The 23,338-nt window shown below is 39.8% G+C and overlaps 1 protein-coding gene and 1 long non-coding RNA gene across 2 annotated transcripts in view; one reads left to right on the top strand and one right to left on the bottom strand.

Moving 5' to 3' along the window:
- LOC130604156 (uncharacterized) overlaps positions 1-23,338 on the bottom strand; it is a 117,651-nt gene that overhangs the window by 54,440 nt on the left and 39,873 nt on the right. The gene's annotated exons all lie outside the window — the stretch shown is intronic.
- CA10 (carbonic anhydrase 10) overlaps positions 1-23,338 on the top strand; it is a 192,311-nt gene that overhangs the window by 139,241 nt on the left and 29,732 nt on the right. The window contains exon 5 of the mRNA XM_057418512.1: positions 9,224-9,409. Coding sequence (XP_057274495.1) covers positions 9,224-9,409 — 186 coding nt within the window. The remainder of the gene's footprint in view (positions 1-9,223; positions 9,410-23,338) is intronic.

The following is a 23,338-nucleotide window of genomic DNA, read 5'->3' as shown; positions in this document are numbered from 1 at the left end:
ATTTTGTTGAAGTCAGATTTCAGGCTCTCTAAATACTGGTTTCCCTCCAGAGAGACAACGCTCAGGAAATTATTTTGCAATAACTATGCCTTTTTTCCTTGGCAGTGATTTGGGAAGCAGTTTGATATTGTGCAATGTACTGCTGTAAAAACTTGTTACACTGCTGCTAAATCACCTGATAAAACTTTTGTCCCTTTCATGGCTAAAAAGCTGAGCTTTATAGATTCATCTTTTCATTCCAATGACTTATATTTTCAGTAAAGCCATTACCAGGCTTCTCTGGTTACATGACGACTCAGGCACTGTGATTTCCCTTGAGCAGGACTGAGTACATTGCACTGCCTTGGAATTTCATGGCTGGAGTGGCCAGGGAATTTCAGAAAGCAGCAGTGGTCACTTCATTATTTTTGAGGGTTTAAGAAAATTTAACAGAAATTCCTGGCAGCAAATGAGGTAGAGCAATAAAGAACTACAGCAAATGAGGTTTTCTGGCTCTTGTATCATTAACCTTAATAATGGCATGTTTTGATTGTGGTATGAGAGAGATGAACTTTGCACATCCTTTAGCCTGCTCAGAAAACTGAATGCTGCTCACTCCTTCAGACAGCAATCTGATGCTCTGGATACACAACAGCAATAGGTTGTACTGATTTATTAATCTAGGCCTGTGTGTGAGGACAGATATTTATCTTGCTCATTCTATTCACAAAAGTTAGTAAAAAAAAGATTTTATTTCTATATGGATAGATACAGATATAAGTGTATAAAGATACACAGATGTAGGTAAAGTGAAACAAACTGGTTTCAACATACATCCTACAAATTTCCATCTGCTGTGGACTCCACTGGCAATCCTCTGGCATTTCAACTCTGAAATCCAGGCAGCTACCAAAGGTCAGTGCACCTCGATATGACTCATTATAAAAGGACTCAATTACACCCTCAGGATTTTAACATATTCCATTTTACATTTTAAACCCATGTCAAAAATGGAAAGAGTCATTTTTCATTTGTCTCGTTTTCTCACAAGTTTGTAGCCTTCTGTACCATTTAGAACCTTCTGAAAATTTATGTAAGCCTTCTGATTTTAGAAAGGCAGCTCTTCTGCCATCCCCTTACCAGAGACAAGAATTATCCTTAACACAGTTTCTAATGCAGATTCTTCAAACTAAAATCTCGTTACAAGACTGCTAGACTGTATTAGGGTAATGAGTTCTCCAAGCCCCAGTTATTCTCACAATTACTTATTGACTTAGCCCAATTCTAAACTAAGGTTAATCAACTAAAACGAGCACGCAAATATAATTTTTCCCTCTTTCATGTAACGCTAATAACTATGTCACAGCCCAGGATGAGACTTGTCACCAGTGGTAAAAAGGTGGCTACAGACACACAGGCGTCTGAATTGCTGAGCTTAGTTCTGCAATCCCACAGCTCTAGGTTAGCTTAGAACGCCCTGGAACATCCTTTTTAAACACTAGAGCATGACACCGGCACATGACACTTCACAAGGAGCTTGAGTTCTCTGCTAATAAACCAAAGTCAGTCCAGAACCTACCACAGTGAAAGCCTTGGTCTTCACCGAGCCATGTCTGAGCTTGGAGAAGTAATAGTATTTATTAAAAGAAACTAACCAACAGTGGTCTCAGCATGGAGACCAAGTCCCATTCTACATACTTGGAACTTCACATCATCCCTTCACCATTTTACCTAGCTGGACATGCCTGCGATTGTTGCTGCCTTATGTGCTGGGTAACTGCACACTGCATGGTTCTTGCTGTACATGAAGTCCCTTGAGGTCACATTGCAACGTAACTTGTTCTCACAAGTTCCTCTTCCACACTTCAGTTTGCCTGCAAATACTCAGGCTCTAGGTTTCAAGATACTATGAGGCAGAAGTGGTGAACACTGAGATCTACTCTGCTTTCCTACAGCAAAACATTCTTCATTCTTTCTTTTTTTCACCCCAAATGGCACATAATGGGTCCCTCCATGCAGGAAGCTTTCAGCATCAAGGTATGTCCCCATCTTAAAAATCCTTACTGGTCCCTCAGGCCTTCAGCCAGCACTGGTGGAAGCAGATCCCTTGCCCAGTCACAGAAGCCAGTTTTTCTGCTTGACTGTCTCAATATAAAAATTCAATGAAAGCTCCAGGATTAAATTCACCTGCTACAATATGTACTACTAGTAAACATACTACTAGTAAATGCATTCCAACTACTAAATGCAGTTGCAATGTTCTAGATTAAGGACAGCACGATTTCACTCTGAAGCTAGCATCAACACGCACAGCAGTTATTAATGCCAGACACAGTAAATTTGGCTGCATCTAGATTAGGCTTCCTAGTTACTAGCAGCCAAAAATCACAGCATTCATGGAGTAGTGGGACCACAATAAAGCACTTTATTGTGCAGTGTGTGGCATAGACTCTGAGCGGGCATTACCAGGCCTAGGAGCAGTTTCATTCATTCACATCCTGTGACATACAATTCTCTCAGACAAAGCACGACCTTGTAGGCCCTCTATTAAAAGTGCATTTTGGGCACAGAACAGCGTATACATTTTGAAACACATTATTTTGATCACTGAAAACTGACATGTTGGGCTCATTAGCCAGGAAGCCCGAATATCTCATTTATGAGCTTTGCTCCAAGTGTTTTTACAGGTCAGTCACTAAAGGAAGTAAACAGGCAAAGCTGCAGAGTAGTGAGTGGGGAAGATTCTTAACTGAAAGTGGTGCTTTAAGAAAAAAACCCACATCATGCCATATGCTGGTACATGACACATTACATCAGGCACGTAAATGGGTTAATTGGACTCATTAACATCATTTCCTTCTTAGAATTTTTCAGCTAAGAAGATGAAAAGATGATGTTAATCTTTACACTTCTCTTACATTTTACATTCTTCACACAGACCTTTTTTAATCAAGTATTGATGATAATGCCCTGTTGTTCTTCAAAGCCCAGCAATTATATTGCAGCTCCCTCCCAGTGAGTGGCACTGTATCAGACCTCTGGTATTTCCTTATCTTTATTTCCCTCTCCTCCACTTTTTTTGTTTTAGAAACGCAATATAAGATCTATTGGATTCTTGCCAGAAAAGGCACTTTGGTATTTTCCTTATCTGATGGCACTCAAGCAACCTGCTGAGCCTGCATCCCTCATGTGCTCACTTGTAGGCTTGAGTGATGCAACTTACCCCACGATTCCGTCCCACAGCTGAAACCGTCACTTCTGAAGCTAAAGCCATGGCTTACACTTGCGTCACGCAGAAAGTGATTGACTTTCTGCCTGGCTATGGAAGTCCTCGTGGTCTATAGGTACTAGCCACATGGGATGGGTCAACAGTGCTCTCTGCTGGCAGTAAGAAAAGCTTGCAGGAATACAGCTGCAAGTTGCTTTACAATCACCTTCAAAAATAAAGCCCGAAATACTTTGAGTATGGGTCTGTGTTAAAGTCCCCGAGACATTTACAGGCTAATCTATGGATGACCGTGATTTACAAGGTCAAGAAGCATGCTGTGCATTGCAGACATGATTCGGAGAATAAAGGTGTGCCAGCAGCGCTTCCACAAATTCTTTACATGCTGTTCCATACAATGGTTAAGCATAAGGATAAAAAATTAAGCATAAAAGCAGGGGGAAAGTATTATGAAACATAACTATTCAAATGTACAAATGCTCATCAAAAGCACTTAAACAGAACTGAATGCTCTGTAGAAAAAAGTGACTTAAAAACCATTTAAAAATTCTTATCTACGTATGTACACACAGAGAGGCTACTTTAGGATAAGGATAGAGCTCTCAAAGTCTGGAAAATCTATAGAACAACTGTCTCCTAGTTGATTAGATCAATCTCCTCTTCAAAACAAGACTTTAAAACCCAAAAATGCCTGTTTTAAGCAACTATTAAATAACTTAGAAGAATACCTCTGTAAAATAATGTTAGTTTCCAGCTTGGGTCCCCTCTAACGAGAGCTAGAAAATTAAGACAGCAGCATAAAACTACTTGTAAAACTAACTGGCTGTCATAGGCACAATATTAGGAAAACAAATGTTCTTGTATAGCCACTGCTCTGAAATAAGGGAATGTAATTCTGCTGCAGAGAGCCAAGCCTTAGTCAGGTTACATTTGAAATTCTAGTTTGGTGCAGTGCTTTGTCACAGTCCCTAAAGTCAGATTTCAAATTGCAAACTTGCCCTGAAGTCTACGCAGACTTGGTTTTCAATCCCTGAAGCAGTCTCTGCTTTGCACAGGAGAGATACAAGGTACTTACTACAGTACGATCCATTTAAACCAATGAGGATGGTATTTTATATCACAGAATATGGTCTGCTTGAGATACTATGAACCACCACCAAGAAAACATTAAATGATAAAAACTTGCCCAACGCTACCCACTGCTATTGCCACATGGATACTGAAGAGCAGGAACCAAAGGCGATGACAAAGTATGTGGCATTAGGAGTTCAGGAGCTGCTGAAGTGCCCACTCCTTGCGCCTGCAGCACTGTGTTCCTGTTCTGCTGGAATACAGGACTTCAGGAGGAAAACATGGAAGCTAAGTAGCAGATGATCAAAATCTGGTTATTGCAGGACACAAAACTAGGGCACTATGGCACCTTAAAAGCCCTCTTCAGTCTTTGTTGATTTGCTTCCCTACCAGCACTAGGCCTTCTTTGGGCTATATCTATTTTTATCCTAAAGAAAAGAACATCCAATATTGCAGATAAGATCCAAGGACACTGCAGCAGGCAGCCATACACAACTGATTTTCTTGCTTCCTTACATTCAGCGCTGCTCCGGTGGCAGGTTCTGATGTTCTTGGAACTAATGTTCAGACCACTCTTAGTGGAATAAATCCAAAATGCACTATTTCACTGTTTGTAAAGGCCCCTATGAAGCAAAGGACCTGCGCTACCCCTTGAAGAAAGCTGACACTGAACTGCTAACATAGCATGGGATTGAAAGGCAAAGAATTTATCTCAGCTCCTTCTCTTTTCCTCTTGTAGTCTCTGCTTCTGTTTCTAGCATGTCTTTGCCCTGAAACAGACTTCTTTTTCCGTCACTTTGAGCGCTTACGGGTTTGAAGGCTATTTTAACACAGACTGTAATGTAAAGATGTAGGCCACAAAGGAAGTTCTGAAAATACTTAGTTCAGGACTAGTTGTGGAATAAAAGATGAAGGGAACAAGATACACAGTTAAGTAGGACACAACAAAAATGCTTCCACAAATGCAGGGTGTTAAAAAAGCTCATTAGAAAAATGTGGTTTGGGATCAGGTTTGGGTTTGAGGGTTTTTTTCCTTTCCTAATGGTCAGAAAGGTGTGCAGAGTTTCAAGCTAAACCTGCATCAGAGTATGGGTTTAGTAGGTATGCATTTTTTGTTAACTTTGCTTGTGTTTCACCTTTCAAAGAGCAGAATTGGGACTTCTTTGTGATTACAGTTACAGACCACCAAGTTATACACAGATACCACATGAGTATTCAGATCTTACTTAGAAACGTAGCATAGAATATATTAGTAATGTGTGCCTGTGTGGCTGTCTTGCATCAAGATAAAGGGAAAGAATAATGCTGCTGGGGAATTATGTGCACAAAGCTCTGTGAAGCAAGAATTAAAAGTAATGAGATTAAATAGAAAATAACTACATCAGGAACATGTTAATAATTTAATTAAAGTCTACCAAAGTTGAAGTATTTCACAATTAAGGTTGAGGCCCATCAACATGATCTGTTCTACTTAGGGGTTTTGCCACAGGTAAAATTACCTTTTGGAAAAAGTTTCTCAATGTATGAGGTGAATGGGATCAACTAAAACTGTGGCATGACTGACCATGTTGGACTTTGCTGGTTTACTCAGACTGGCTTTTACTGACATTTTAATACATGTTTACAGCAGTCTAATTTCTAGTACATAAGATAAATGTGAATACTGATCCTTTTGAAAAACAGGAGGACAAGATTTAGTGCTCTTTTTTCCCCCAGTTTGTTTGCTGTGTTTTCATCTGTATAACTTTCAAGTCAAACAGAAACGGAGAACAAAAGGGTTCCTTAATAGCAGAGCAAGAAGCAACACAAATGCCATCAGCGTGAAGGACTTAGCACCAAAGATTAGTCTGACACATTAAAGAAATAGGTTTGTAGATCTTAACAGATCTTTTATATTATCCTTTTAAACTACTCTATAACATTTTATCCAGTCCACAGAATGGTATAAAAAATAAATACTATGCTTTCTGGAGTAGCAGATATTGGTGGCTGTGCCAGGCAGAGCCAGCATCTTCCCCACAAGGCACCCCAGTCTCCGTACTGTTTATCTTGTAGGAGGATGGACAAAATGCAGAATACCCCCTCACTAACTCCTGTGCCTGTGACCTTTTACAAGACCACATGCAATTCAATTTTCACAAAACCAACTCATTTTCGTGTTCTAAAATGAGAATGCACCATCACATTAAAGGCTGAGTACCGTAAAGTGTGGAAAATACTTCCTGTATCGGTAGGTTTGCATCTGAACCTTCTTTTTCTCCAGTAGCACACAGATCTAAAAGGCAGTACATTGTTTTCTGCCAAGACCAAGGGAAGACAAGCCTTTCTTTCCTTACAATGTTTTTTGCATGACACTTTCCTACTGAGTATAATGCCTTTGTGGACCTGGAGCTCGCAAGCAGAAGGTGACTGCACTTACGTGATACCATGTCCTAACAATTGAAAATGGTTATACCTGAAACGTACACTTTTAGAGATGATATAGTACCGGGTTTGTGTATAAACCAGACAATATCCTGAACTGCGTAGCATTATGGGGGAAATTCCCATAATCAAGCACAATCTTGGCAAGTCAGGAAGTCTTTCATTCAGATATAGAATGGTTTGAGTTGGAAAGAACCTTAAAGCTTATCTAGTTCCAGCCCCTGCCACAGGCAGGGACACCTTCCACTAGACCATGCTGCTTAAAGCCCCATCCAAGCAGGCCTAATCTAAGCAGACAGCAAACTTCAGATACTTCTGTTTTTCTTGTAATAAGCAAATGAGCCTAGGAGGCATGCCCAATAAAAGATGCTGGTAATGGTGGTGTATGTTGACACTCTCAAGAACAGAAATGGCCATGGGCATGTCCTGAATCTCAACTGGTATCTTGGTCACACATTCACAACAAGAAAACTAGTGCTTCACTTAAACCTAAAACAACAGATAAAAGGGCAAGACCTTGCATTTTTTGTATTGAAGATCCTGGGTTTTGTCCTTCCGGGTGACAAGTCTGAGTGCCCAAGCAGGAGGCTTTTTATAGTCTCCCTTGAAGTGTTCATCCCTCCCTGCAGCTCAGAAATGAAGTGTGTCAGCTACCTCAGTTCGTTACTGGTGTTCTTCATCTGCAGCTACGCAGGGAAATTCTGTTTCAAAACAGCCAAGACAATCTCATTACAAGCACTGCATTTTTATGAAGGGGGAAATAAGGAAGACAAATGTACTCCTGCTCATGAATTTGCCTCTTCTCATTTCCCCTCACTGCTCTACAGAGTTATTTGATTCATATTAGGAGTTATTTGGGTGACTTTTACCTTGAGAGAGAAAATAATGGTAACCTAATTTGAGATTTGTACCAATTTAAGTAAGAAAATGAATTTGGAATATTTTGCATGGTTGCTAAATTTAACTGAGTGTTCAGTGAAGCATGAGCTTCCAAATGTGAATGAGTAAGAGGCTTTAAGCCATTTTCCCCTATTTGTTTTTAAACTGCATTTGTTACTTACGATTAGCAATTTTGTATCATTCATATGCAGTGTACTGAAACTGAATTCAATAAACTGACCTTCTTCCCCCTATTAAGCTCAACTTGGTATTTAATTATTATGCATGCAAAATCAGGCAGAAAAACTAAGGAGCATTTATAAATGAGACCCTTGTGGTTTACGTGCACTGAATAGGAATATTTGTGTTTATTACTTTTCATAAGAAAATTATTACTGCTTATTTTGAATGGGGAATAAACCCAAAAATAGAACATCTGGATCAAAGTTTAAAAGCCACAACAATCACAAATTGAATCAACAAGTTGAATCTCATCCGTTTAGTTCTATCGCGCAGTCTGCTCCATGTAACTTTTTACAACCTACTGTGCAAGAAAACAGGTCATTTAAACTCGGTGATTAGTATTACAGATAAAATGGCACTGCAGCAATGTTAATTACTATAGTACTGATGTAGCATAGGATATAATACATAATAGTGGTGTCTTTAATATTAAATTGAAATGCAACAAAGCATATTATTGCTACACGTCCTCTTCTGAACGTAAATGAATGTTATTCAAGTGCACCATTTGTATCCTTGCAGAATGTTTTGAAATAAATCACAATTCCACTTTAAGTGGCATATTTCACTTCCCAGTGGCATAAATTAAGGAACCTTTTGCATTAGGAACTTTTCCTATGACAGTGGAAATTATGACAGAACTATATTCCACGTGAAAAATCTCCACCATCATTTTCTTTGTCATTCCAGCAGCTGTAAATCTGTTTGCCAGTGAAGCACAACATCCAGTCTTTTTAAAAATAAGATGAATCTCAAAGAGCGCCGCAGCTATTTGAGGTGTAGTAGGAACTAGGGATACATGATCAGATTGGAATTAATCCTGCATTGCTATAGCGAAAATATCTCGCAACTGTAAAGAGACTTGTGGAGGAAGATAGTGACAGTTTTCACCTGCAGCTCCAGCAGGAGCAGGGCTCCCTGTTTATGAATAATTAATTATAGCTCTGCTCTTTGCAGCACCTTCACTTTTGGATAATGTTATAAATATGAAAAGGAAGGGAAAAAAAGTTAAATTTCAGATTTGCTCAAGCTCACTTAAATAATTTATGTCAGCTGAAATGTTCCCATTTTCAATGCAGGAATTCTGTAATGAAGCCATTATTCAGACCTTGCATAAAAAAATACTCTAAAAGCCTACTTATTTAGAAGTGTAATAATCCTATTCACTGCAGTAGCCATGTGCCTCTGGCTAAAATGTGTACATACAGATTTAGCTAAATATTTGAATATACAGTGTCAGACTCAAAGCAGAAGTTGAAGTATAACCTCAGGTTGTGTATTTCATCTCACAACAATAAGATGTGTCACTACATTTGAATGAAGGGGTGTAAAGAGCAAAATCTTGAAGCACATAGAATTAGTTTCTGGGATTTACAAATTCTTTTAAATGCTTTTGTTTAGGTCAGTGGGACGATGTATAACACAGGGAGACACGTATCTCTACGATTAGACAAAGAGCATCTGGTCAACATCTCTGGAGGACCGATGACATACAGCCACCGCTTAGAGGAAATCCGGTTACACTTTGGAAGTGAAGACAGCCAGGGATCAGAGCACCTCCTCAATGGGCAGGCTTTCTCTGGGGAGGTATGTCAACCTACTTGGAGTTACAAATGAATTACTCGCTTTCCATTTCTGCCGGAAGGTATTTGCAAACTAATTCGTATTCATAAAATATTGTTTCCCTTTTTCCATTCTGAAAATCAGGGAATTGCTTTCGTTTTTGTTTTTGCTCCTGCACTGCAGACTGTGTGACTCACATCTAAAAATGAAACTGTTGTATGTATTGTCTGCATAGACACCCTATATTCTCATATATGCTACTTACAAAGTAATCAAGTACCTTTGGGTGGGTCCTTTATATCTGCAGTAAGCACAAAAGGTTAACCACAAAGTAACAGTAATAGTGCTTCAAATTCTTATAAAAGTGCTATTTTTGCTGCTCACTGGTGTAATACACTTTATAATGAGCATCATCCTGCTTTTGATTCATGTAAAAATAAGATGATAATTAATTTTAGAGATGGTTCCACAGAAGTCTGTTGGTATGCTCAAGAAATAAAGATAACTGTACAAGTTAAGCCCTGGTAGAACTGGTACTTGCTTTGTACTTTAAATACAGGCCTGCAGTTGTCCCAAGAAGGACAATCATTTTATCATCCTGATAGCTAGTGCAGGATGGCCCATTACTCTTGCTGGATATATTTAGGCTCACTTATGGAATTTTTTTTCAAGATGTGTAGTAGTTTGCAGACTTTCTGATAGACAAAGCAGACCCTTTCCATTCTTATCATGTAGGAGCATTTTTCCATAGAAGAGACGCATGAGGTTTGTGGTACCCATCCTTGTTCAGCACGTGCCACATCTATGAACTACCTAGCATGCAACCTTACTCCACAAACCTTAACAGAGCAAATAATGCTTCAGAATAACTGTATATTACTGTGGGGATTATCTTGAAAGACACCCCAGGTATCCCTGTTACCATTCTTTCAGAAGACCAAAATGAATACTTTTTCATAATAAATCACTTCTTTTCTTGGAGATGAATAATCAAATTACCATCTGTACTATCACAGACTCTGGTGATGAGTCAGTTAATGCATGGCATTTTCTTTGGCACTGTGCAAGAGCAGTTACTTAAAAGTAGGAAATGAATTGCAGAGTTGTCAAATGATGGTAATCATTTGTTTTGTTTTCTAAGCTACGTAGATGTATCATATACGTATATATATAATAACAGCAGCTTTTCCATGAAATTAAACAACTGGCTTCTGGTTGCGTTTGTTGAACTCTATGATAAGTGAACATACAAGGTATAACTCCTTTAAGAGCTGAAAGTTCAGGATGCTGTAGTAAATAAGGTCTTTGCTTTCCTATTCAGATTTACAGAAGAGCAATATTCAAACAAAAGCTGACTGACCAAGAAAGCAGAAATTTGTTTGAAACATACCACTGCACTTGGTATGATGGATCAGCATCATCTCAGATCTTTTTGAAAGAGTGATAGATTTGTCGGTTGTAGACTGTAATAAAAGGTAGAAATGTAAAGCACTAGTTTGTAATATTCCATGTTAATACTTAACTAGGCTCTTCTGGTTTTGACAGAAGGAGTTTTGAAGTACTATTAGTATTTGTTATTTGCTAACAGAGACCTCAGGTTTTTCGTAATAAAAGCAGAAAACCTAGCTAAGTGGAGCCGCTGTCAGTCAGTTGGTCATGCACAGCTGGATCTGCATATATGCAGGGTTCATCCAGTTACCCGAATTCTTCCTGCAGTGAATAGGAAGAGGTTAGCATCTTCAGAAGATGAGCATTCCTGATAGCCAAAGATGCATCTCTTAGCACAGGACAAATCACTCTATGGAGATACATCTCCCTTGACAACAGAGCAGAGACAAACAGCTTAGACTGATGCCTGCCTTTCAGGTGGCAAGATGGATTCTGTCCTTTGAGGATGTGTTTTCCAAAGTTTCAGACAGCTGTTTTGGACAGCTGGACAGGTAAGTTCCAATAAGGTCAAGTACTAATTACTAATTTGAACCTGCATCTGCACAGTTACGTCTTACTTATAAAACACATGTCATTTCCAGAGTACAAACACAGATTCAAATTACTCATGCTGAATAGATGGCTGCTGAATAGGAGGACTGCAGCTGGTGTATTCTTGATTCACCCGCCCATACAAGTGTTGTCTGTATAAACAGGTGATTTTCAATAAGCTGTCAGCAGTGGAAGATGTAATGTCTGCAGGTTCTAGCTACTATAGTAAGAAAACTGTAACAAGCTCACTGACTTTATGATAGAATACATGTCTTTGTAATGTCACGTATGCTTTCAAGACTGTTGCTGCTAATTACTGTTCAGTCCTGCATTGGATAATGCTGTCAAAGGAGATGGGATAAAGAAAAATAACTGCATAAGTGCATTAGTTTAATTTAGCTAGTGCAGGTAAGAATAGCAATGAGTATTTGCTGCCTTGGGTTTTAACAAGCATAGGCAACCAGAGAAAAATCATTGCAGGGATTACATTGTCTTGACTGCTAATGGCACACTAACTCCCCTGACACTGCCTTGTTACTGCTTCTCTTCGTGTTGCCCAAACCCACTGTGGGTTTCACTGTTTCACTGTTTTGCTGTGGAAACAGTTCTCAAGGATGAAGTTTACCAAGAATTGTGATCTGCTCCAGTAGATCACAATCAGATTATTCCTACTCCTCCTTCCCTCCACTTCTGTCCTCGCATTTTCACTAGGCTCTCCAATACATGTTCAAGTCAGCACACTGCAGAGAGAGAAGGGGAACCTGGGGAGAGGGCAGGGGAGAGAGCAGTACCTGTCCCCCACAACACTGGCAGACTATTAGATTGGTTCAAACAGACCAAAATTAAATCCAAGCACACATAAGGCAAAAGCTTTTAAGCAGCCTCAGTGTATTTTGAATCAGCTGCAATGTTCTTTGCACATCTGGAAATCCCACCTAACATCCATACCGAGCAAGAAGTTTGCTCTTAGGGCCTTCTTTTGCCTAGTGAAGATGTTCTGTGCAAGGGCAGGCACTCAGAGCACCAGAGTGCCCTGGAGTGGGACCCTCACATGAAAAACAATCTAGAAACAGTAAATTGTTTCAACACATACTGTGGTCTGAATGATACCGAGAGGGGTTCTAATTGCCAGGCTCTAACGTTTAACTAGGTGTTAAAGACTGTCAAGAGAGATCTCCACAATAATCTGGTTACCTTTCAGCCCCTAATTATCACTTTGGTAGGCAGAATAACTGAACTAATGCTTGGACAGTTTCAGTGTAAGGGCTTTAAAAGTGTGTATCAGATTATCATCGGTATGTTTGGCACTGCTAACATGTAGAGAAAGGCAGGCTTTGGAGTGATTAAATAAATAAATTGAGCATTCCCTTGTCCCTCTGATACATACTTGAGTGTGTTTAATTCCCTCCTCTGTTTATAAGCATCCTACTGTATTATAATGATTAAAAGAAAATCTCTGCTCAAGCAAAGTCTCCAACTAAGACCAGTCATATGTGTCTGCTGCCAAATGTCTCTATGGAAAACAGCTTTAAATGCTTCAGAGTTCATATCATTTAATGAGAAAGACCATCTTTCCTTTCAGACAGCAGCACTACAAAATACAGCGGAAATTACCAGAGTTCCGCTGTTCAGGCAGTCTACCTTGTTAAAAGAAAAGGGTAACAACCTCCAAAAGGTTCCTGATGAAAATGGGACCCTTTAACTTTACCACGTGGCAAAGCCATAAAAATCTGTACCATTTTCTTTTCCTAAGCAGAAAAAAATGAGAAATGTGCTGCGGGAGACCTGCAACCACTTTATGGCTGTGCACTGCAGCAGCCTTATCAGTGCAAAGGCAGGAAGTCAAGGAGCTTAATTATTTGGAGTTACTTTTCACTAACTCAGTGACTGAAGACTTTGAAACAAGAGACCATGGTCCACAATGCATGAAAAAATAGATTTCTTCTTCTCTGCCCACCAATTCAACCTTTGGAAACAGAGATTATAAACACACATCCATTTCATCTGCTGCATAAGAAGTAAAATGAAAAGCAGGAGAGTGTCTAGATAAATGAATACATATTGCAAGCTGTACCACACATTTTGGAACTGAGATTTACTTAAAGCCACTAAGAAAACCTAATAAAGTACAAGAAAGTGAAAATCAAAGGGGGAAGCTGGAAAGTCTGAAACACCATCCTTCTACTACTGCGGTTTCTTGGACTGCAGGCATATTCTATGTGAGTGGGGAGCTTCTAGCGATAGTAAAGGATTACTGATCAGAGAGATCAGTGTTGCAAATCCAACTTGGGATATTTTTAGAAGCAGGCCTGTCACATAGACAGCCTATGAGAAGCATCCAGCCAGCTGGAGTAATTTAATCCAGCCTGCTGCAGAATTAGTCTGAATTGTTAAATCAGAAGCAGCGGCTCTGTCACTGAGACCTGTACACCTCTGACTGGCCTGCACGGTTCCACATAGCTTCCCCCCAGATCCTAGTGCTGGTATTACTAGTACAAAAAACCAAACCAACAAACAAACCCCATTTTCACTGGAATGGAGCACTGTGCATGTACTAGGACTTCAGTTATGTTGGCAAAACAGAACACGTCATGGCAAATCAGGGTGCCAGAAGACATAGCAACAAGACAGCCTTCAGCTCCACTCCCAGGTGATGTTTGGCTCAGGACTCCAACCTGCTTTCCTAACCTGCGGGTCAGTTCAGCACAAAAGCCCTTGTTTTCTCTGCACAGTTCCCTACACATACTAAATCTTTAAATTCCTCTTCCAGGTATGGTTTTCTTGTTCTTTTCACTACAGGTACAAGGATTTGTGAGGCTAACATGGCTTTCCATCGAATTGTGCTAGCACATAGTCCTCCCTCTTCCTCAGGAAAGGAGCGTTACAGCAGCTAGCTCTGCCGCTGAGCAGAGGACAGGATCCTCCTGCTTCTTTCATAAGCACATTCCTACAGGTGGTTACAATGCCAAAGCAGAGGTAGCTGATAGCCAGCCCATGCTATGCACTGTAATGCTGGCACTCCTGCAACAACTTGCCAAAGGAAGTTTGAAATGCAGGTCTTTCAGGATTATATTTTGGAGACTTTGTTGGAAATTATGCAGGTCACTTGTAAGTATTTCAGCGAGAAGTTAAGTTTACTGTACTCCAGTGCTTATTAATGCTGAAAAATAAGCCTCTGAGGAAAGTACCAGATGAGGGAACACATGTCTAATGAATGGGTGGTTTAGTAAAATCTCTATAACCTTCAGATTAATGTTCAGCTTCAGAGGAGAAAGTCAATAGGATAATGAATTAAATGGCTATAGGAACAGAATATAAATCAGGAAGAGGTAGTGGTATTGTCATTATAAGGAGATGATTCACACAAGTAATTCCAAATCAGTGGGAGATGAACATGTGCATTAGTTGCATGAATGCATCTCTGTCCACCCTCAAGTTTACAGGTGGCTTCACCCAGAATTTTATATCCATATCCACAGAAAGCAGAGCTAAAGTCCGAAAGACACTTACTCATCAACACATGCTTATTGTGTTGTTCTAAACCAAAATCAATTTTATATTTTAAGCTAAATGGGGTTTTATTGCTGCTTAATATAACAGAAAAAAGGATTGAACAGTTTATTAGCACAGACTGAGAGATATTCACACCTGACTCTCATCTGGTAATTTAAGAGCTCTGAATCATCCATGGGGAAATGCCTTTCCACTCTATGTTGGTTTTATAAGGAAATGAGGCGCTTTAATGGTGATATGTTTTAGTAGCAGGCTGCCTGCTCTGTCTCCTCTCTAAAATGACATGGAAATGAAATGGCTGCCTCTCCCTATGGGCAGCAGAGCTCTTTGGATTGAAAAGCATGGTCCATAGGAAAAAACAAAAGCATTGTCCAAGGAAGCTCTCTGCTGAGATAATCCAGCAGCAAAGCTTGCAGGGAGGTGTACATGGAAACACAGTATAACAGTATCACAGTATGCCAGAGACTGGAAGGGATCTCAAAAGATATCTAGTCCAATCCCCAAAACCTGTATTACTTTGTAATGTCAAACTTACTAAAAATGTTTAAATGTTTCCAAAATACTTGCCAGAGAAAAATATGATTGATCAAGATTATAAGCAAGAGTTTTGTTGACTAAAGAGTCATTAAGGTGCTCAGGCTAATACAACTGCTGTACCTGCAGCAGCAATTAAATAGTAGGTGACAATAGCAGAGTAGAAATGCCATAGGGAGATAAGAGGTAATGCTTTAATTTACTGTGTATTTTGCTGTCATACATGTATCAGATTGTTCCAGAACCACTGCAGGAGGTAATATACAACAATTAACTAGCTTGCAGGGCAGCCACTTTGCTGCAGCCCTGCAGGTTTGCTCAGTACCAGCCTTCTGCCTCTGCCTGAGTCGTTACAATGGAAATGAAGGACAGAAAAGTTTGGGGCATGTAGTGACTGAACAAATAATCCCCCAGTGGCTACATAGGGATATATAAAGGGAGAAGCTGCAAAATATGAAATATCTTCAGGTTTCATGAGATATTGCAAGTAATTTTCTAAAATCTAATACTGAAAATCAGAATGCCAGGGTTTATTTCCCAGATTTCTCATATTATTTGGTTCTGCCCCTTGTGTACTTGTATTTCTTAAACAACTCAAAGCATCCGAGTTAGGCACATTTAACTGTTACTTCGCTGATGGGTAAAAAATCAGGTCTGCAGATAAAAATGCAAACTAATTGCTGTACCCAATTCCATTTACCTTATTTCATGTTCCATCAGCTTTTTGTAGGGTTTTGGGTTGGGGTTTTTGTGGCAGATTTTCAGCATTATATGCACTTACATGAATTATGGACTGCATTGTGGAGAGAGGAGACGACAGAGTGATTCCTGGAAACCAACAGCTGAAGATGGGAAAGCCAGGCAGTAACTGAACCGTCTTAACATCCATGGCTACATGGCAGCCATAACAATTGTAAAGTACCAGTCAGAATAATGTGCTGACATCCGGATATTTTGTAAGCAGCAAATGGGCAATATTTAAAATGCGATCCATGTTTCTTATCAAGGAAGCCTCTCCTTTTGAACTGCTGTATTGGAAACCACAAGAAAGATTAACTTTCCAGGAATATGGAACAGAAATTTTTGTGCTGTATTTTACATCAAAACGCAGTAAACTTCCTACACGGGCTACGTGCTAAAAATGCATCTTAATCCTTAGTGACCTTCAAAAGCAGTTTCATCTTTAACACTTTTGAAGTGGAAATAGTTGACTTTTAACTTATGTTCCTGCCTGTATTTTTTTGGCTAGGCAGTCGTCTCGAAGTCACGGGTAATATACGCTTGTTAAATAAGAAATCCCAAAACTCGATAGCCAGGAGAAGTTATAGATTCAAGTGAAGGTGCAGCAGCTATAAATCACTGATCATAAATACATAAATAGAAGAAATACACGGCAACTAAAAAACATTTTTATGGGAACGGCTGCATGGCGAGGCAGCACCAGGGTATTCATACAGTCGCAGTTTTACTTTTAGTGCTCTTGTAGTCATACAGCCATTTTTAAAGGAAAATTAGATTCTAGAAATAGCCTATTTTATCTTTCCCTTAGGAAAAAACCTTAATTACACAAATCAAGTTATATAATGTCCAGACTTTATATCAGCGATAAAGAATTTTACTTCGTGTATAATCAGCTTCTCATATCATAAATACCATCCACGTTATTTTTTCCACCTTTCTACAGCTTGATTAGCAATGGAAATACAAATGAGGGGTTTGACTTATTTGTTTTTTTTGCAAGGGGAAGAATTTACAGTTCATACTGTAGGTGCGAGTGTGCATTTTATGATAGCACAGATAAAACTGGAAAAAAATAATGGTTTTATTTAAAGCAAATTGTAATAGGATGTTTCTCTCAATAGATAAACCTTAGAAGTTTAGTAAATGCACCAAAGGGGAATCAGGATTGGACCTAGACATACAGCTATGGCTCTTTGGAGAATTCCAACTAAGATATGTGGGGAGGAGAATTACGGCTTTACTTCTTTTACAAGAAAGACTAACAATAACATATAATTGAAAGGAACAGTCATTTGATTTTATAATCCCAAGCGATCATTAGATACCATCTGGAGTTTGAATGATGCTTTAGAACAAGTGTTGAACCACTTCTAAAATTTGAGACTGAATTTCAGGTACCCAAGAGCAGGATTTTGCTCTTTGTTTCAGGCTTGCACTTCCTCATTGTATCAGGTTCCTGAGGTATTTGTAAAGTCATTGCACGTAAAAAAATGCTTCCTGTCACATCAAATAAATGAAGGACCTTTACAGAATTATTTTACTATAAAATCCTTCTGATTATTTAGCTCTGGTAAAATTGCCTGAAACAAAAACCATTGTCTTGTGGAACAACTGAATTCATTAACATTTCAGACAACAAACAATGTAGAAATCACCCAGTTTCTGTAGATTATTAACTGAGTACTATAAAGAATTAAAATCCTGCATATAATGTTTAAGGGTGTGAATGAAAAGCTGTTGGAGTTACGGTACCAGCTGCTACATGGCACTGAAGTTCTCCTTCATTACTGCCACTGACAAGCAACTGGACTTCTGCTTTCAAGTGAGTTACAGGAGGAATCACAAATGATAAGCACATGTTTGCTTTTTTATCACCTAAGTCTGAAAGCATCCAGATTCCCTAGATTTCTCAGTGCTTTACTGAAGCACATTATTCTTCCCAGATTCTGCACAGGAAATTCTAAGTGCTCGGTACGAGCTCAGCATATTTTGCTTCTGCTTATTGCCTTCTGGAGACTCTGATACAAGCTCCATAGATGCTGGGTGCTATAGACTGAAATTTAAGAAACTCTGCAGGAAGGTTTTTAGGGGGCTTGGGTTTTTTTCCCTTCTTTTTCATCATCTACACATATGTGGGTGCTCCTTGCCAGAAAACTTTCCGCCTTGGTAAACTACTTCCCTGAATCTTCTGAACTGTCCATCCATTAGCAGAACCGTGGGAGCTGCCCAACCAAATGGCAAGCTCCGTGCCAATGTCAGCTTATATTAATGTAGCATGTGACACAGCAAAATAGCTGCTGCAAGGAATGATAAATACTGAATCTCTTAGGTACTGAGTGAAACAGATCCCTTCAGTAATAAATATATTTTTTGCCCATGTTTACTTTTCAGTTACCAACTGTTCTCTTTCGGGGGGGAGGGAGAAGTGAGAGTGTCAGTGTACTGAGAGCACAGTCTGTCACCGACTATAATCTAAATCCCTTCGGTGCCTCCATTTTAAAATCCAGCATCATAAAGCAATAAGGTGGAATTTTTCTGCTTAGAGTAGCAGCTGTAGGATTTGCTCTTTTAAACCACTGGGAGTCTGAAACATTCAGCACTAAACCTCCAGTGTCACTTACCACGTATTCACTTTGCCTCGTTCCATATTATTATCATTTGCTTGGGGTGACTTGACTTGCTACCCGATGATTCTTCTTTAATTAAAGAGTAATTTACGTCTGCGGCCAAAAACCCTGTGCTCATTCTGAAACGGGGTTTGGTGTTACTTGGTAATGATTTCTCCATTACACTTGTAAATTTTAACTTTGTTCCCAAACCTATTCAAAGCACCGTTGCAGAGAACGGAGGAATCAGGCTCACTACTTATACAAAAGCTCTTGCAAATGGACAATCACAAAAGGAAATAAAAAGCAAGCATATGTGAATATTCATTATTTTGCAATGTACCAAAACAATAATGAGCAATTACTGTAAACATCACCCTGGACAAAACTCTCATGAAGGCAATGGACTTTTGTCTGAGATTAAACAGTGTGGTTTGTTATTTATATCCTAACCAGGGGCATCAGACTGCAAAAAAGCACAATACCCTCTCAGCCCAGTCTCTCTGGGCTCTGGTACACTGCCTGTGTGCTGGAGGATGAATGCTGGCAATCAGACCGTAAAAAGGAGCATCCAGAGTTAATAGCAGATGAGATACAGCACCTTCAAGATACTGATCCATCACCAGCACACACAGTGAAGTTCCTCAGGCACTTGCATGCTTCATTACTTGTTTAATGCCTAAGTGGAGTCAGATCCAGCTAGCCCTGAGAGCAAGGACAGCCCTCCCAAGAGCATGGGGATTCACTCTGGAGCAGTCTTCTTCAGTAATTTTTATGTTATTCTGTACAAATAGAAGAGCTTCAGACAGCATATGAGACCCTGATTTTGAATGGTCTAAACTTGTTGGTACAGCCCTTCTGTGGGAGGCAGAGTTCCTGGCTCATACCCGCATGCAAATCAGGCAAAGGAGGCAGCCAAGATAGCAGGAAGGTCCTTCCACATCCTGTACCGATGCTCTGGTCACCGTGACTTGGGATCTGTGATGTGGGACCACATACTCATAGGTCTGAATTAGCCCAGGAGGAGCTCTGGCACAGAAGTCTCCCTCCTCCCTGACTGTTTCCTAATACACAGTGGCAGCTGCAAACCCTCAACAGTAGCTCTCTGACCTTCAGGTTATTTCTGTAGCTTCAGGTACTCCTTTGTTAGATCTTTGTCCCTTACCTTCTGCTTAATAGTTTCTTAGGAGACATTTTAGTATTTTAGTAAAAGCCAACTAAATTGTGCCAGTTGTAGCTGCCTTGTTATTACATTTTCAGGGAGGTCACAGGTACAGTTTTCATTTAGCATACGGACCTGACCTTCCATCACTGCTGTAGACCTTTCCTTAATTAGAAGGACACAGGCATACACTGCCTCCCAGAAAGGCAAAATACTTCAAATTTGAGCTATTTTATTTTCACCCTCTAGGTAACTGATACTTTAGTAAAGACTGAGAAGGAAATACTCCTAAATCTTGTTTTCTTTAGACAAAATCTTGATAGGTAATACATTAGGATATTTCACAAACAGGGGAAACTTACAGTTTTGATATCATTTCATGTCTTTCTAGAATTATTACAATTAGAGCAGTTTTTCAGGCATAACTACCATTAAAATAGCAAGTGTGCAACACCAGGCACAATAGCATCAGCATTAGCACCGTGGAGAATTACAGTTGACAAGGTTAAACCATGTTTCTCAAAGTCCATTTTCTTTCCATTTATCTTTTAATATCCCACCTTTACCTGTCTGCACTCTTATCTCTGTATAAACTAGGTGGACATCACTGCATACACCTGCCTAGATTGGCTGGTTTAAAACTCAGTCGAAATTCATTCATTCTGTTCAGTCATTTTGCAGCAGTTTTGGTGGTTGTTTTTAATGAAACTGCCATGAAAACATTTTCTAACTGACAATTTGCCATCGGCACATTAGAAAAGCACCATATACAAGTTATTACTCTGAAAGCACTATCAAAGGCAAAGGGAGTTCTGATTTTAGCTAGAAAGGCCAATTCCATTACTGTCCATCTCTTTCCATCATCTCAAATTTTATTTACTCTTTCTTATCAAAATATGACCATGCTACTGCCATCTAGTCCCTGGAAATTCTGCTTATGACAGAACCAGCTGGCAACACAGTCTTTATCTGCTTAACCTTCAGTGTTGGGCTGATCACAAATGGCTGTCACATTCTCTCAAACGTGTAATTCCTCTGAACAAAGAATAGATATTTTTCTATTCTATTTCTAAAAAACAGATATTTTTCTATTTTTCAAGGCATATTCGATGCAAGCAGTATACTTTGGCATATTTGTTATGTGAATTTTTGCTCCTTTCACCTTTAGCAATTTCTTTCCTGTTTCCTCTGACAATCTAAGCACAAAATGATCAAGAACTGAGCTATCAATCTTTTAAAGTATCTCCAATAGTCTAGTACTTTATGTCCAAAGCACAGCATGCAGGTATGGTCCCAAGAGGCCCATCAGTTTTTGTGCCTATGCAGGACTCAGTGTTACAGCCTCTGTAGCTACAGGAGTTCAGCCACCCAATTCTCATTACCTCCTGCTTTTTCTTTTGGCTTGACACCATGCGAGTTTGAAAGACCCTGGTGAGGTTTTGTAGACAAAGTTTCTTGCTCCTGCTTCAATCCATCAAACTATGAATGAAGTACATCTGCTGCATTAAAATTTGTAGTGAAGGAGTATGGCTTTCAAACTGTGGTTCTGCTGAGACTCTCCAGAAGAAGCAAGAAACAAACCTTTATCCTATTTCTCGTATTTGACAGAATTAGCATAGTTGTCTGAAATAAGGAATTCTGATTCAGAAAAGGATAAAAGACTTCTTAAGTATTCAGTGTGATACTGGCAAGTGCCTTGAGAGAAGATAGGTTTGTTACTTGCTGTCTTCACATAAAAATCAGGGATGGGTCAATAAAATATCATAAAAACTTGCTGCCAATAAAAGCATAATTTAAAATACAAGAAGTATGTGCAGAGCAATCCATCATGGGTGAAACCTAGAGTCTTCTTTACCACACATTCCTTTAGCAGGACATGTGTATACTTCAGAGACAAAGAATCAAACAGACAGAGCTCTGGTTCCAGTTCTGGGTATTGTGGCATTACTTGGTGACTTTGAGGATTGTGGATTGTTTCTGCAGAGTGCTGCGGCACTGACCTATGGAGCCAGTTTCACCTGAAATACAAATGACTACACCAAGGTTGCTCCAGTTAAGCTGGATTCTGGCACATTTTGTTCCATGTTACCTTCAGAACAGTGATCATAGTGAGGTATTTCCAGTGAGGAGGCTGACAGACAAGCTTGGAAGAATGATGCTGCTGTGGTTGTAAATGTTACAGTCCATCCCGGACCATTCCTAGTTTAGGCATTAGTGCTAGAAAAGAGGCATCAGACAGGAATATTTCTATGCACATCCAAGGCTGCAAGTCACAGCCTAACCCTAGGAGTTGTGGTTTAAGGCTCCCTGTAGGAACCTTAAAGCTCCTGGGCTCTGGGTACCCACTTTGTCATAGAATCATAGAATAATTAGGGTTGGAAAGGACCTTAAGATCATTCAGTTCCAACACCTCACACTAAATCATGGCACCCAAGGCCTCGTCCAACCTGGTCTTGAGCACTGCCAGGGATGGAGCATTCACAACCTCCCTGGGCAACCCATTCCAGTGCCTCACCACCCTAACAGGAAAGAATTTCCTCCTTATATCCAGTCTAAACTTCCCCTGTTTAAGTTTTAACTCATTACCCCTTGTCCTATCACTACAGTCCCTAATGAAGAGTCCCTCCCCAGCATCCCTATAGCCCCCCTTCAGACACTGGAAGGCTGCTCTGAGGTCTCCATGCAGCCTTCCCTTCTCCAGGCTGAACAGCCCCAACTTCCTCAGCTTGTCTTCATACGGGAGGTGCTCCAGTCCCCTGATCATCCTCATTGCCTCCTCTGGGCTTGTTCCAACAGTTCCATGTCCTTTTTATGTTGAGGACACCAGAACTGCACACAATACTCCAGGTGAGGTTGTCCCTTTTACAGTCTGCCGTACCCACAAACAAAACGCACAGGAAAACCAATCGATTAGTGTAAGGTAAGGTAGAGTGATGAAGACACCTCCAGACTCTTGGCTAAATCACAAGACAAACTGGCAGGAAATGAGGGAGGTTCTGATAACGTCTGCTCGTGTTTCAGCAACATTTCTTTGCAGTCAGGTTCCCTCCACGAGGTACTTTGGTTTTGACACGTAAGCATTTTCCTAGCAAAACCCTGTTTCAGCAAAAAAAAAAAAACAAACCATCCCTACTAGTTCTGCTTATGATTTGTGTAAGGCCCTGTTCTGTGTAAAGCCCAAGGGTGTATTCAGTTAAGAGGATTTTCACTGTTTGATGTGTAGCTCAGAGCCTCCCTATCTACTGTTCCAAGTCACAAAAGGTACACTAGAGGAGCTGTGCTTCCTCCTAACTGGTAGAGCTATTCCCTGGGGTAGTTAATTAGCAGGCGGGGGAGAAACACCCTTATTATTGCAGATTCTAATGAATGCCTGTTTCATTCTCATAGGATTTTCTTTCAGAAATCGAGGAAAATGAT

This window comes from Pezoporus wallicus, unplaced genomic scaffold, assembly GCF_028554395.1.
Source record: "Pezoporus wallicus isolate ANWC-B61680 ecotype Strahan unplaced genomic scaffold, APGP_CSIRO_Pwel_v1 contig_3710, whole genome shotgun sequence".
NCBI classification, from domain to species: Eukaryota; Metazoa; Chordata; class Aves; order Psittaciformes; family Psittacidae; genus Pezoporus; species Pezoporus wallicus.
The sequence above is the reverse complement of the archived record's forward strand: the minus strand, read 5'-3'. Positions and strand labels throughout refer to the sequence as shown.